Here is a 15,253-nt window from a genome sequence, read left to right on the forward strand (position 1 = left end):
GATCTGAATTTGTTACTGATTAACACACAGTCAGTAACAGCATCATCTTGAAAAAGGCAAGAGAGCGACTCTACGCACTCTTTTAGCTAATTTACATTCTGATTTACATGCGTATACAAATGTGCAAGAAAAAAATCATTAAAATAAAGGGAAGCTGGAGGTGATAAAACAATCCAAAATCAAAACAAGCAGCAAATAACATTTTTAGCATGCAATAAAAATGAATAGTGCAAGAAGGATAATTATTTCAACTGTATGAAAGGACATGAAAAGGACACATCCGGAACTCTTCAAGAGCCCTTACAAAAACACAGATCTGCTCAAAACAGCATCCCTCTCAACAGGCCTGAGAAACTCAGCCAAAGCAGTTCTTCCTGTCCCTTCAGGCCCCCATCCTGCCTAAACAACAACTCAAACAGCCCTGCTTGGTCACGTTCATGCTAGATCAAGGAGTCTGCGCATAGACCAGGTCTTAGACTGAAGGCATAAGCACTGTCTGGGACAATCTCCGATTGCCAATTACCGTACCAGAGCTGTCATCTGCACTGTCCCCACCTCTTAATTAAAGGCTGTTTTAACCATGACAAATGTTGATATTGCGAGGGTCTGTTCATAACAGGCTGCTGAGTGTACAGCTAGAGAGCAAGACAGCCCCCGAACCTCCTCCTCGCGGGCAGCATAACTGTGCGCCTTCCTTACCTACGGCAAAAATGAATGAAAATACACAGCAGAGGGAACCTCGTGGGGCAATCAAAATGTAGCGTCCAGCTCCACGCTTACATTTACAGCAAGAAGAAGCGAACGGCCTTTAAAACACAGGGACATTAATTTGTTTTCCTGTTTCACGTGCCTTCAAACCTGCCGCTGTGGACATTAGCTGCCATCAATACCATTAGAGCCATTCTTGGAGCAAACTGAGTTCTAGAAGTCAAAGAAAAGCAGAACAGAACTGAAGAGGCATTAAACTCTACCTTTTTAACAGAAACAAAAAAGCTAACATTCTCCTGCTAGATGGCAACTGGCTGCTCAAAAAAATAAAATCGAGGAGCTAAAAAAAGCTATGTGTGATATCCTCACAGGCAACACCACAGTGACGTCTCCTTGGGTACAGGAGATGCTCTGCTGCCTCCGAACCCCACTGCACAGGAAGCATCACCCTCCGTCACGGTCATGAATGCAGACTGTTGTACTCACCATTGTGAAACTTGAAATAGTGGGGATACCAACGGCTGGCAACCGTGTCCGGCCTATAAATCAGAAAGAGGGCAATACAGGAAAAACAAAGCACGAGCACTTACTGGACGTGGAAGAATACTTGACACTGCTTGAGCGGGTCCTGCTGAAAGGCTGCTTGGTGGAGGCGGCAGCAGCCGCCGTTTTCCTCGCTGCGGCTCTGACCTCCGCAACGCCCGTCTTCCGATAGGACTCCACGCTCCGGCCCGAAAACGCCGACCTCGACTGCGCGGTTTCAGAGTCACTGGGCACCGTGAACGAGCCCGCCCGTTTCCTTGGCATGGCGAGGATGTCAAGCCGGGAGAGCTTTTTCGTCTCTGTGGTCTGCTTGGAGCCCGGCGCGGTGGCTTCGTGGTTGGAGGCCGTTTTCTCGGTATCGACGCACTCGTTGTCCGAAGCGTCGCCCAGACGGGCGCGACGGAGCTTGGAGGCCCTGGTGGGCCGCGGGGTGGACAAACTATTGGAGCGGGTGAGAACTTGCTGGATCTTCTGCACGTTCGGCGTCGCTTTGCTGTGCTCCTCCTTGGCAGCCTGAGGAAAAGGCTTCCTTCTGGGAACCGGCCGCGTTACCGGGTGCTCGTGGTCAGACACGACGGCGTCTGGGACCGGCAAGTAGGGCAGGCTCGAGCTTCTCTCATCATCCGTGAAGTCGAGCGACCCCCGAGTCCCGGCGCTCCGCTTCATCTGGAAGCGCTTGGTGGCCTCCACGCACCTTGGCACCTCCGGCACGTGGGCCTTCCTCTTCTCCGTCAGCCTGTCCCGCGCGCTTGGCTGCCCGCACTGGTCCTGGATGGACGGCGTGGAGGAAGATTTCTCCTTCTGCAAGCTCGCGACCGCTTTGCGTTTCGGGGCGCTCGTGGGGACGTTTTTGCCGCTCACCAAGCTGACCGTGCTGGCTGTGTCCACGTCGGAGTCGCCAGACAAGGAGTCCTCCAGCTGACCAGCAGTTTCCGAGGCCTCCAGCTGTTGGCTTTGACCAAGAAATTTGGCTTCCAGCGCTGCCAAGGCAGTTTCGGTATCCTTAAGGAGAAGATGAGTGTCCTGACCAAAGTCCATACGGGTTGACCGAACGGCCTCTAAATCTTTAAGCAGAGGGTGACTTGAAATATGCGGAAGTTTATTTTGAGGAACGCCGCTGCTTGATTTATCTTTGGTAAAGCTTTCCTGTCTAACAAAAGACGATGTTTCCTTTCCTGCCACATTTTCCTGATCTTGAAGGGAAATAACCATTTTTCCTGCTGCATTAATGTAAGCACTGACGTCTTTGACTGGTGGCTTTCCAGGAACAGGTGTGCCAGCAGACTTGAAGGAAAACTCCTGATCCTTGGGGTCTTTGTCTGCTCGAGCATGGGCCATGCTCAGACAGAGCTTGGAGGCAATCCCCACGTCATTGCTGTCATCACCAATGTAGAACGAAGTAGAAACTGCCTCACTTACAGCTCTCATGTTTGCAACCCGGGGGGCTCCTTGCTGCCGGCTCTCTGATTTTATGTCTTCTCCCGTCTGATCTCGCATTTTATTGTTCTCTTTGTACTTCCTGCTTTTTTCCGAGCTGAAGCCATCGTCGGATCTGCTGGCATCGCTGAGGCTATCTGGATCCAAGTCTTCCTGGATGAAGAGGCGGCTGCTGGGATCACCATAGGCTTCCACGCCGTGGTCCTTCACGACGGTTCTCTTTGTAACCTCGGAATAGGCCTCCTGGCAGACCAGAACCGTGGGTGTGGGGCTGTCCGATTTATCGCTCGGCGGGAGCTGGGGAAGAAGGCGCCTCGTCCTCAAGGGCACAGCGTTTTCTGGTTCCCCAGGTTTTGTAGCTACACCGCTTTCTGAAGGGAGTTAAGTGGATACAAGTCAAGTGTTGTACAACTATACTGCCTTTTTTTTTCCCTAAACAAAAAAGAGCTTAATTGTGCAAAGAGCAAGTCCACAAAAGCACTGAAAAAATGTGTGCAGAACTAAAGCTTGTGTTTAATATGAACATCATATTTGGGCCAGACTCCCGCTCAGTCCCTTTAGGTTTACCAATACAGAAACCCAAGGTAAACTTAATTCCTTTGCTGGATCAGAGGGCTCAACACCTTCCCTCTGAATCTGAAATCCTACCTGGACACTCTCCGATAATCTACCTCTCAGTACAATCACGTATGTTTAGAGGCCATACTATGAATCTGCTGGCATCAATCTACCATAAAAATCAGACTACAGGAAGGACGTGAAAAGTCATCAAGCCAAACCACTCCAGCGATGCAGTTTTCAGTGCCATTCTACACAATGTAGATGATGTTTCTCACAAGTTCTCATTTGATTGTATCCTACTGCAAAGCCTCAGAAGAAAGATGCTAATAATGAAGAAACTGAATTAGAGCTCTCACTGCCCCAGCGTGGGTGCTCCTCAGCATGAACACACTTCACAGAAAGAGCACTCTTATTTATCCCCTGCTGGTCAGGACTTCATATCTGATACCACCTTTAAATACCAGGATAACTGGTTGGATGGCTATGGTAATATTTCAAATGCTCTGGGAGTCGTTTTCCTCACATGGTGTGAAAACAGTGGCAGTAACCTCCAAAACAAAGGTTTCTTTTAAGCTTTACTCAGTCTGTCTCTAGCTGTTGATGGCGTGAAGGTAACGACAAATATTTCCAAACAAAAAAGGGTAAAAGCATTTCTAAAAGCCAATGAAGCACTGTTCTCCCCTTCTCATATATCAACAGGACCTGGGGGTTTGTAAGCTGTCTTCCTAGCTGGGAAGACTTTCCTAGATGGGAACCTGGTCTCCTCCCACTCCCTTTCCCTTCTCCATTCCTAGATTTCTATGCTAATCTCCACATTTCAAACCTCTCAAACTCCAGAACAGCCTAAAATTCTCAGCGTAGCCAGGCACAGGAGAAGCATACCCCAAAAAAAGCACCAGTCAGCAATTATGCTCCAAGACAACTTGCAGAGGGGTTTTTTTTGGCATCATTAGGCAGCCTAAGGAGTTACTTAGGGCTAGTTAACACCCAAGGCCCTTACAATCTTTCTGCTTCCCAGGTGCCCTTTAGTCATATCAAATACAACACTGAAGAACTTGGATGACTGTGAAATGCAAACCACAGGCACTCTCAATCTTCGCTCCACTGGGAACAATTCACCCTGCCCTTCCCACCCACAAATACATTAGCTGAAACAGAACATAAGCCACAGCCAGACACACAGAAGCCCATAATTCCTGCTTTTCATATCATCTTGATTTAGATTCAGGCACCTTCAAAAGGTGATGCCAGGTTGAGACTTACCTGTACCTCCGTCAGCCTGCCCAGAAACAGATCCAGAGTCAGAGTAGCTGTCGGCAAGGCTCGCCCACCTAGACACCCACTTCTGACTGCCCTGAGCTGCTGCAGACATCTACAACAAGGTGGGGAAGGTGGTGTCAGAAAGATGGTTTGTAAAACAAATCCAAGCCACAAAATCTCTCCGCTCATATCCGCATCACCCAGTCTCCTCAAAATGGAAACCAATCCTTGCATCACCTTTCCATGCATCCAGAAAACCCACCCACACCTCCACTCTCCCAACAAATCCACCTGGACTGCCCATACCTGCATGTCAGCCTGAGACCCACTCACAGCTTTTGAGGCAAATGCCTGGAGCAAGGGTGACTTCTGACTAGTGCCGTTTTCAGTGATTAAATGCTGATGAGAACCAGAGTCGTCTTTTTCGCCTTTTATGACTGGTCGGAAGACTGAGGATATTCTGGAAAATTCAGGTGACTCGAGAACACCAAAAACCTGAAAAGATGTTTGCGTGGGAAAGATTAAATATGGAAAAAAAGAAAAAAAATATTAACCCCAAATTCAAATCTACAAAGCATTATTCACACACAAACTACGATCCCAAAGGGTCAGAAACACTTGCCAATCCTTCCATACAAATTAACTAAATCATTTTCTTCTCTACTCCACCGTAGCAGCTTAAAATACACTTACTCACAGAATCCCACTCACACCCACCTTTTCCCTCATCCGCATTATTTCGGTGCGTTGCCTTTAACGGTAGTAACTTTCACTGACTGAGCCCCTTTTCAGCCCTGAGAAATTTCGGATGAGTGTCAGGAAATCTATTTACCAGCTAATTCATGAAGCAGAAAAAAAAAAAGCACAACAGGGAAAGCTCCATCTCCAGGGTCTTTCATAGACTGCAGCAGTGACAGGGCTGAGAAAAGCAGCCTTGCACAGCCATGGAAGGACCTGGGAATGGATGAATCTCTGAGACAAGTGTTTAGGCTAGCTGGCCAGCTTCCCTCTGGAGAAGAACAAGCTTTCCTAGGGGAGTAAGCAAGATCCATGCCTCAGAAAGGCTTGTTTCCCTCCCCTGACTGCAAGTAGCTCAGGAGAAGAGGAGACCATGGAGGGTACCTAAGTTTGGACAGTGATAGCCTGAAGTTCTCCACTCTTACTTCCCTCAAAAAAAAAAAAAAAAAAAAGAGTGTGTATAGTGGCAGAGGAACAAAAAGCAAACACCCCAGAACCTCAGCAAATTCAAAATTCATAACATCTTCCCTCCTGCACAGAAATACCGAGTTCTGGTGAGTTATTTCCCAAGTGGCAGGTCTATGCTGCATCAAGCCTATGGCACAGCCAGGAGCAGAGTTTGACCAGCCTGCCTGACCCGGGCACATGCCTGCCAAGGCTACTCCCCAGAAACTGTTTTTCTTTTGTGGTATTTTTGCTCATATTTCCCCACCAGAGCAATAAAGCATCTAATATTAGGACTAGGGCCTTGCTGCGGCTGAAACACCCTGCCCTGAAAGCTTCCGATCGCATTTCAAACAAGATGTAAGGAAGAAGTGTAATAACCAAACAAACGAGGGAAGCTAGATCGAGGCCCACAGAGCACTGTATATAAAGCTCTAAAGCCAGGTTCAATTAAGGCCTCCTTTAAATCTCACCATCCTCCTGCCCACGGTTCACTAAATGTTCACAGCAACTTGCCAGTTTTGTTTTCCTAATAGACCGCAGATGAAAGTTAAACCTGAAGATCAGCCAAACTTTGGTTTGCCCTGGGGTTGCCTGGCTGGGTGGAGTATTCTTAAGCCTCACCCTCTTTTTTTTTTTTTTTTGTAAGGCTATCATTCACTTTGCAAAATCTAAACAAGCATAGATCCATCCAGGATTGCCTCTGCCCTAGACCACACCCTTCACTTATCTCAACTAGCTGCCGCTTGCCCTGCCAGCCAGCACTACCTTCCTAGCTGAGCAAAACTAGACACCACCTACCACCAGGGCTTGTGAACGATGAAGGAAACCAGCCCGTGGTTGTGTTTCCCTTGGACTGCCACAGGACGCAGTGCCAGCGATGGGGTGCAGCTCCCCTATTCATAACAGCGGGCAGGAGGTGAGGCATGGCCAAGGCAGAGGCTCGCGAGCAGCCCCAGTCCTGGAGAGCAGAGCTGCTCCCAGCCACGGCGCTCAGCAGGACCAGCCTGATCTTTGTTTTGCTGCTGCCCTCCCCTTTAAACTCACAGCGAGCCCACTTGCACTTTAGCACCTGAATCTCATTTTGGAAGTAAGACAGCTCTTTGCTGAGGGCTTACCTTGCTTTCTGACATTTGGTGTTTCTTTGTTTGTTTGTCATTTTTATTGTTTGGGCTATTTTGTTGTTATTGTTCATAAGATCAGTCTCACAGTTTGTTGACACCTATCCTTAACAGAGCTCAGCCAGGATGATTTCCCACACCAACCACAACCCCTATCTGCACCTGATTTAAGATGGCAGCAGCTAATGAAATTAGAGTTAGAGCCTTCGTCACCAGCTGCAGAAGCACAAGCCTTCAGCCCCCAGCTCGCTGGCCAAGCCCAGAAAAGCGAGCAGCATTTACCTGATCTATCATTTTTCGTGCTTCCTCCACCTCTTTATCCTGCGACTCTGTCTCGATGGTGTATGTGCCCGTCTCGCTCACGCTATCTTCCTCGTCGTTCCTCCTGCCCTGGGCTGGCTTTACCTCCGGAGGTGGAGTAGAGGCAGACTCTGGTTCTGATGATATAACCACGCGTGGAGCTGCCGGCATGGGCTGAGGTGCCGGTTTCTCAGCCCCTGCTTTCCCCGACTGAGCAGTCTCCCGCAGGTACTCAGCCATAAAATCCTGAGCCATTTTAGATTTCCTCCCAACGCTCCCGTAGGCTTTGCCTGATGCTCTGGAAGCGGAGGAGGACGAAGAGCTGATCCGATCCTCTGTCTTCTCCCTCTTGAAGGAGCTAGCTCTTTGGGTCCCCGAGGAGCTGTTACTGGGTTTGCCCGCCTGCGTGCCGACGTGGGATGGAGGCACCGCACTGCCCTGCTTCTCCGCCGGCAGCACGTTCTTGCGCTTCTCCACCTTGGTCTTCAGCCCGGGATCGGTGTCGCTCTGGGAGGAGTGAGCGCTGTGCGTGAAGGACTGCGACCGCTTCTTCCGCGGCGTGTCCTCAAAGAACTCGATGACGAACGCCTGCTTGTTGTGCAGCATCTCGTGGGGGTCACGCCTCATCTGGCGCTGCAGCTTGGTTTGCTCCACCGCCCGCTCGCTGCCCGTCGTCGTCTCCTTCTCTGCCTTGGGTGCCACAGGGTCTTCTGAGTCGCTCTGCGTCCCGTCCTCGTGCCTATTGCCTGGAAACAAGTCGTGCATTTGACTTACATTCTCAGGTTCTGTGACCCTGCCATTACCTACCAATTGAAATATATCTTTTGAGTTAAAAGAAAAAGATCCTACAGGAAATAAACAACTCCAAAGACACCTACTGTGCTACTGGGACTGTATCCCTTCAGGGGGAAAAAAGAAGGAGTCTGTCTCCAAATCCCGGTTTACACAGCTGGCTGGCTATCAAATTATTAAAAATAATTCAAGAAATCATTTCAACCCCAAGGGGTTTTGATTTTGTAACACAGATTGTTTTAGATACGTGAGGCGTTGTTTATTTCCTTTTTGCCATTTAAATACATGCAATGCCATTATTTTACCATTCTGCCCAGTTACTGTAGTCCGAGATTACCTTATTCTGTTCTGTTACACAGGAGAAATCTCTCTGCAGAATCTACAAATGAACCCTGTGCACCACGTCCCAAGGAACCAAATCCCCGTGATGAAGACGCCACGAGAGCAGCATGTTACCAGCGCATGCACCTCCAAGCACCCACATTACCCCTCTCTACAACGGGGAATGAAACAGCATCTAACTGTAAAAGCGAACTTGCAGGGTTCTTCACTTCCCTGAAGATTTCAGGATCACACCATGACAGCCCAGAAGTCACACCGTCCTACCACCAGCCAAGCAAACGTTAAATCGTTAGGTACAGTTCGCTAAGCTTAAAGTAAGCTTACACTTATTTTTATTTGTTACTGACAACCAACTTTACAGCCTTCCCTTTGTATCAGTGATGCTCTCTGCCCCTCAGCACCTTAGTTCAGGACTCTCAGAGATTAAGTTAAAGTAAAACAAACAATAAAACCAAACAAACCTTTTTTTGGAGAAGGAAACGGGTGTGAAGGCACACAACTTGATTCAGTCAACGACCGGGAACCTGTCATCGGGAGAACGGGGAAAGAGGTCTCTGCGCTCTAGACTGTAATATGCAGCAAGATATACTGGCTAAAATACCACGTGTTTGAAAGGAAAACTGCTCCAACCTACTTTGCAAGTTCTCCAGGCACAGGGGTGAAGACCATTTATTACCTCGAGTTAACTGTGAAAGATTAGAATTTAATACAGGAACCATCCAACCCAGGAGTCGGTCCTCTGAGGAGTCTCCTAACACCTTGCTGAAGAAAGCCAGCAGACTTTGCATTGCGCCCCGAGGGCTGATAAGCTGCGTCCTTGAAAGGGAAAAGTTCTTCAATTAAAGGGTCTTGGCTAGGAACTCTGCTGAATGCAAACTGTGAGGATGCAAGGAAAAACACCGTGCCTATGGATGCCCCAGCAGAACACCATGCACATCCCCTCGAGCAGCTAAGACCTGAGCTCTCTGGTCTCAATACCAGGCTTTACATTCACCAGCGTTCCTGAAAGGGAACAGGTGCTGCTAATGAACCCCAGTGGTGGGTGTCTGTGATCCTACGAGCCAAAGCTGGTACACAGCCAGCTGTAGCCTCCCTCCAAGGCATCTTCAAAATCAGCCCCGCAAGAAGAACATGTTACACAGCCATCACAGATAAATGACATGCCATCCTCTGCCAAAGCAGAGGTGGATAAACTCCTCAGGCCAACACTGTATTTTTTAATCAAATGTCCAAACAGTTGATTTTTTGATATGCAAATTATGCATTAAGTTACTTCAGCTTCTTTCCATACCTCACGGACTGCAAAGAGGTGAGTGCAGCCAGTCTGGTACTCTCTGCATTGCTCAGAAAAACCCTAGGATGAGCAGCTGCTGCTTAACACTCTGGTTTTCTCCAGGAGGAAAGAGCAAAGCTACTGAAACACATCTGAATCCCTGACAGACTACGTTCTCCAACAAGTCAACAAAACCCAGAATCTCAATTAGAAAAAACAAACAAACAAAAAAAAACCACAATACCCAACACCACCAACTTCTATCACATAGCCACAGTAGACTGAAAAGGGGACCTGAAGTACCCAGGCAGGCCACCTCAACGTTCTCATACTGGGAAGAACTAGAAACAATGACAGCAAAAGAGTTTAATTTCCATGTCATGCCAAACCCCATGTCTGGTTATGTGAAACTTTCTTGACCACAGGGGCTTCTCAAAAACACATAAACAAAACAGCAAGTTGGAGGCATAATACATAAAACTCTTCACATTAAAAGGATTTTTTCAACAAGGACTGAGCAAATATTCCTTTGAGGGAAAACAAGGTATTGCTCTCTTAAGAAGGACCTCAAGTACAGTTAGGTCTAGTAACCTCCAATATGACTTCATTTGCAGTTTGCAAAGGCAGCTTTTCCAGCACCTGCACAGCCTCTGAATACAAAGGCAGTGAGAATGCAGGAACCTGTGGTCTTCTCCTCACTATTTTGTGCGCAGCACAAGAGAGGCATCCAAGCAAACTCAGATCATGAAAAAATATATTTAAAGTCATGTGAGAATCAAGTGACTCCCACCAGCTGCACTAAGAATTAGGTTACAAACTACATTTGAAAATCTCCCTCATAGTGCCACAGTTAATAGGAACTAGGTCCACAAAACCTGGAATTTTTGAAAGGACCAGGATTTCTGAGAAGCTTTAGTTTAAGAGAAGAAACCTTCTTCCAAAGGTACAACTATCTCTTCCACCGTTGATCACGCGTATCTCAACTCTATCACCAATCACCGTGCCATGACCTCTGGGCATTGTACCCATGAGGATCACACTTAGCATCTTCTGGACTGCAGCTAAATAGAAAAGTCATTTCTTCAGCTAGGAGAAGCCAGGAGAGGAAAATCCACTGTAATACCCATGTTTACCAGCCTGCCTGACCACATGGAAATGACTGAACATTTAAAAATCAAAACCCTTTTTTCACTCACTGCTAATGCCAAGATAGGGATATAGATGTGGAGGAACCAGATCAGAGTCCCCAGGCCAGCATCACATACGACTTCAGGGCTGGGTGAAGAGCCTACTCGCTGGGTTCAAAACCATTAACAGTAATTACAGAAATACTCTTCATCTTGAAAATTGGAGCAGAGATAAATAAGTGCAGCTCTCCCTGACAGGAGAAAGATTTTCCCCCTTTAGTATGTTGCATTTGCACAGCCAACAGTGAACACTGCCCACATGACAAGACATTCACTCACCTTTAAGCGTCCTCACGTGAACCGGCAGGTCACTCTTGGTACTGTACACATCGTCTCCTGGAGACTGCCGCCTCATCAAGCTGGGGTCATTCTGGACGAGCCAGTCAGCCACCTTGCTCTCCGCTGACATCACTTCTGCGTGAGCTGGTTCCTTGCTATAAGGTCTTCTCTGTCTGAGTGAAAATTTAGTTACGTGATCTTTTATCTTTATTTTACCAGGGGTACCGTCGTCAAATTCAATAGTGAAAGAGGCATGACTCTGCACAACTGGAGCTACTATAGCGTCGATATCCTTTGTCGGGATCTCATGGACCTGGGTTTCTGGAGATTTTGATGGCTGCTGAAATTCTTTAGTTGGGATCTCAAAGTAACTTGGCTCTCTCCGGAAAGCGAACACCGACTGTTCTTGGGAATCTCTATAAGCAGAAATATTGCCATTCAGTTCCTCTTCATGCTGGGCTATCTCTTTTGATCTATCTACAAAAGGAAAAGAAAAAAAGAAAAAAAAAAGAAAGCCTTAAATTCACAAACATTAGCTGAAGTAGCTAAAATGAATTAAAGAAAAAATACAAGTTCTGTTTTAGATAGCTTTATACTCTGGCCTCATCACTGAAATGGGCGTGTAAGCACTGTTACAGTCAGATCACTGTTTGTCACATTCACTTTGCTCTTTCTTCCACTGTTCCCTAAAGAGCTGAGCACGTGTGCACACGCTTGTATATTTTGGCAGAACCTATGTGGGTGGTGGCATTTCGAGGTTTCTGTATGCTGGGCTGATGTGGCAGGAAGATACCCTGTTTCACTCTGCTGAATCCACTTACACGCACACCTGCTCCACTTTCTCCAGTTCAAAGGAAAAGCTTGAGAGTATGAAGCTAATCACAGGCACGTGTTTGCTGGATCAGTGCTGAATTCAGTAACATCAACAGGGCTACAAACACATTTTTCAGTAGTACCCAAACCTCTTGGCTAGAGGGTCACTTACCTTATTTCAGCCTCTTGGGAGGGCCGCTAACCACAACCCCTCTCTGTCAGAAAACAGATGTACTGTACGTGCACTGAAATAAAGCTCGTCTTTGTGCAGGAAAGCATGTTTGACAGGAACACCAGCTTTACTGCACAAAGATAAAAATAGGCATCTTCCACACACATGGATTCACAACAACAGGAGTAGTGACGCTGAACGGCTTCCAAGCATGATGAGGTTAAAAACGGAGAGCTTCTGCATCAATCCAACCCAGTCGAGTGCCTCTGAGGAAATTCCCAGCAGATGGACTCATTCTGAATGGTTTATTCAGGTGGGCTGCGTATGATCACATACAGAGCATTGCTTCATAACTTGGGTCTCAAACAAGCTTCATGAGGCCTTTCTCATACGTACGGAATTACTCCATAACTGCTGATTTTAACCTTCACTTGTGCTAGTGGAAACATTTTAGTTTTCCCTTACTCTGGTTTCATTGGCAGCAGTCTACGCAGAGCAATGTGCAAATACAACAAGTACAAAAAAGTGGTAATTAAAGCCTTGAAGCAGGATGACCTCACACAAGAAAGATAAAAAACACGCAGGAATTGTGTCTCTCTCCCCCGTTCTCTGTCCCACAAATTCACCTCCCTTACCTGAATAATGTTCCTCCTGCCTTCTGTCCTCCTTGTTATTTGCATCATCTTCCCCCCACCAGGAAGGCTGCCCATAAAGAGGGGTGCGATAAGTATTGGTCTCTAGGAAGAAGATAAACAACTACTTTGGCACAGAAAATATCAATTCATAAGGTTCACAGAAGTCATCCGCATGCCAAAAGGGGAAAAATAGCAGGGTCAGATGAGATTTTGTACCAGTTACATTGCAGTTATAATAATAGTAAATTATACAGAATAGTTCAGGTTTTTTTCCTTTCCCTGTTTACACTCAGCTAGAAGATGCAGACTTCACCTCCCTTCACCGTCTTTCATAGCTGTGTTTCTCAAATACTGGCTTTTCACCCTCTCCAGACTCATCATCATTTACAGCAAGTGGAAGATTTTCAGCAGGACAGGCTACAAAATGCCAACCACAAAATTATTAGCAACTCACCTGCAATTTAGGTGAAAATCGGACCTTTATCCTCATCTTAACTGGGAAAACTTTAGCTCTGCCCTTTCTTGCCCCACCACAAACTCAGATGTTAGGAGGCCAGGAATCTTTTCCAACTATTCACTACTCCCACTCTAAATGACACACATCCTACAGCAGGAAATTCTTGAAGAGTTACAAATTTAGGGAAAATGGTAAAACCGTCTCCTTACGCATACATAAAGTAGAAGTAAACTCATTCTCAAAAGTGTAAAGCAAGGGGATCCCACAGTCACTGCAGGAGTTTTTTACATGGAGAAACCCTCTAGAAAAGCCAGACTTCAATAATTTTCTCTACTCCAAGGGCACTCACTGAAAGATCAGGGCTTCATTGCAACAGGTACCCAAAGGAACTGCTTCACCTCTTCTTATTTTTTCTCCCACGGAACAAGATTGCATTTTGGCAGTGCCTTGGGCTGCTGCTGTTTATGTTTCAAGTAAAAAAAAAAAAAGCTCAATTTACCTGTGTTAACAGTCATTAGTTTATGTTTTTATAATAGTTGATGAGAGGCAAATAAAGTAGCTTTTGTTCTTTCATCTGGAGGCGACAGAGACGCAAGTACAGGTCGGGGCTGAGGTTAACAGCCCAGTTTCAGGAGCTGCTTCTCCTCTACCCGTACCAGCCGTCAGCACGCACCTCGCCAGACACGTCTCAAACTCCAGCTCCAGCCACAGCTGGGCTTCTACCGCCAGCTGCTGCTCAGCTTGGGGTTTTATAGCCGCACTCTGCCCTGTGCAAAGCAGCCCTCAAACAGCCCTGCAATTTCGCATTCCCTGCTGTAATAGGGCCAGGACAGAGAGCAGTTGCTGGCATAAGGGAAATGGAGAGAGGAAGGGGAATTAAGAGTCGAAGAAAAAAAGAAGCCCAATTTTATGTTGCTGTTTCTAAAGGTACACAGATCTAATGGCCACTGTTTCAGGTTTTTTTGTTGTTGTTGTTGTTCTAGAATAGTTCCATAAATACACTTTCATCTGTTATCATAGGTAAAAATTTTGCTTTACAGACACAGTCCACAGGCCCTTTTCAAGAGATTTTTGTGCTTCAAAATTAAGCACGCTGCTTCCCTTCACACTGAGGATCAAAAGAGGCTGAAAGTATTACTCTCCTTTCTGCCTAGAGTGCGTGGAAGACAAATTGTATTGCCATTATGCAGGCAGCCTTTGAACGTTCAAAGAGGAAGCACTTTTCACCACAAATAAATTGGAATTGCGAAGCAATGTGTGTCATAACCGAGGATCGGTAAACTACTCAAAGACGAAGGAAAAAAAATAGTAGCAACCTACTCAAAAACCTGTCGAAGAGAGGAACCCAAAGGTAGGGTTTGGTCACATCCACGCTGCAATAGATCGTCACTGTCACTGTGAAGGGCTCAACCCTGAGGTTTTGGGCACTCGTCTCAGCTTACTATGACCAATTCTGACCAGCTCAATACTGATTTATTTTCAGGTGCTGGTGGAACAAATCCTGAACGTACTATGGAGATGAAATTCATACTGCTGCAGATGAAATGCGAAGGCAGGCTCGCACTCTCGCCCAGGCACCTTTCCCAAGCACGGGTGCTGTTGCTGTTGCTGTTCACAGCTTGGAAGGAGGTGCTTCATTACAGCTCATCTCTGCAGGACAACCCAGCCCCTCTCCAGGATCCCAAAGGGCCCCTGGTCTAGAAGCTTTCAGCTAGCTGCTCCTAGAAAAGTCTATTTCCCAAAGGGCAGAAGCTGAGGGAGCTCTCATCCATGCTGCAGGACAGACCTTGGCAGCAGCTGCTCCTGCCCTCAGCTCTGTGTCCCACCTGCCTACAGGACACGAGGTTTTCTGCTACAGGGAAAAAGGCAAAATCAAGTCTACCTTGGTCAAACTCTGCTGATGATGGGGAGCTTTGGGACTGCAATGAAAGCAAAAAGGAAAAAAATAAAAAAAGAGAATTTATAAAGAGCAATGAGCCAGTTCCTCTGCCTTCTCGAATTGCCCCCACTAACCTAAGAAGCCCTAATAGGTGCTTGGGAATTCCCTAAATTCCCCCTCTGACAAAAGCTAGCACAAAGCCAAAACCCAGGGCTCCTCAAGGAGCACTGCATCGGGTTGAGCAGAGCGCAGGGACCCGGGGCCACCAGTGTAGGAGCAACCCCACTGCAGTGACTGCACCACGGCAGAAGG

The 15,253-nt window shown here is 47.0% G+C and overlaps 1 protein-coding gene across 10 annotated transcripts in view; it reads right to left on the reverse strand.

Moving 5' to 3' along the window:
• Positions 1–15,253, reverse strand: part of CEP170B (centrosomal protein 170B) — a 54,788-nt gene that overhangs the window by 14,840 nt on the left and 24,695 nt on the right. For 5 of the 10 annotated variants that reach the window (XM_040557959.1, XM_040557964.1, XM_040557963.1 and 2 more), the window contains exons 8-14: positions 12,606–12,707; positions 10,986–11,462; positions 8,708–8,770; positions 7,095–7,858; positions 4,816–5,004; positions 4,513–4,621; positions 1,299–3,059 (exon numbers count right to left, since the gene is read on the reverse strand). In XM_040557959.1, coding sequence (XP_040413893.1) covers positions 1,299–3,059; positions 4,513–4,621; positions 4,816–5,004; positions 7,095–7,858; positions 8,708–8,770; positions 10,986–11,462; positions 12,606–12,707 — 3,465 coding nt within the window. The other 5 variants (XM_040557969.1, XM_040557965.1, XM_040557967.1 and 2 more) reach the window with 2 other exon arrangements.

The sequence above is a fragment of the Cygnus olor genome, chromosome 5 (genome assembly GCF_009769625.2).
Source record: "Cygnus olor isolate bCygOlo1 chromosome 5, bCygOlo1.pri.v2, whole genome shotgun sequence".
NCBI lineage: Eukaryota > Metazoa > Chordata > Aves > Anseriformes > Anatidae > Cygnus > Cygnus olor.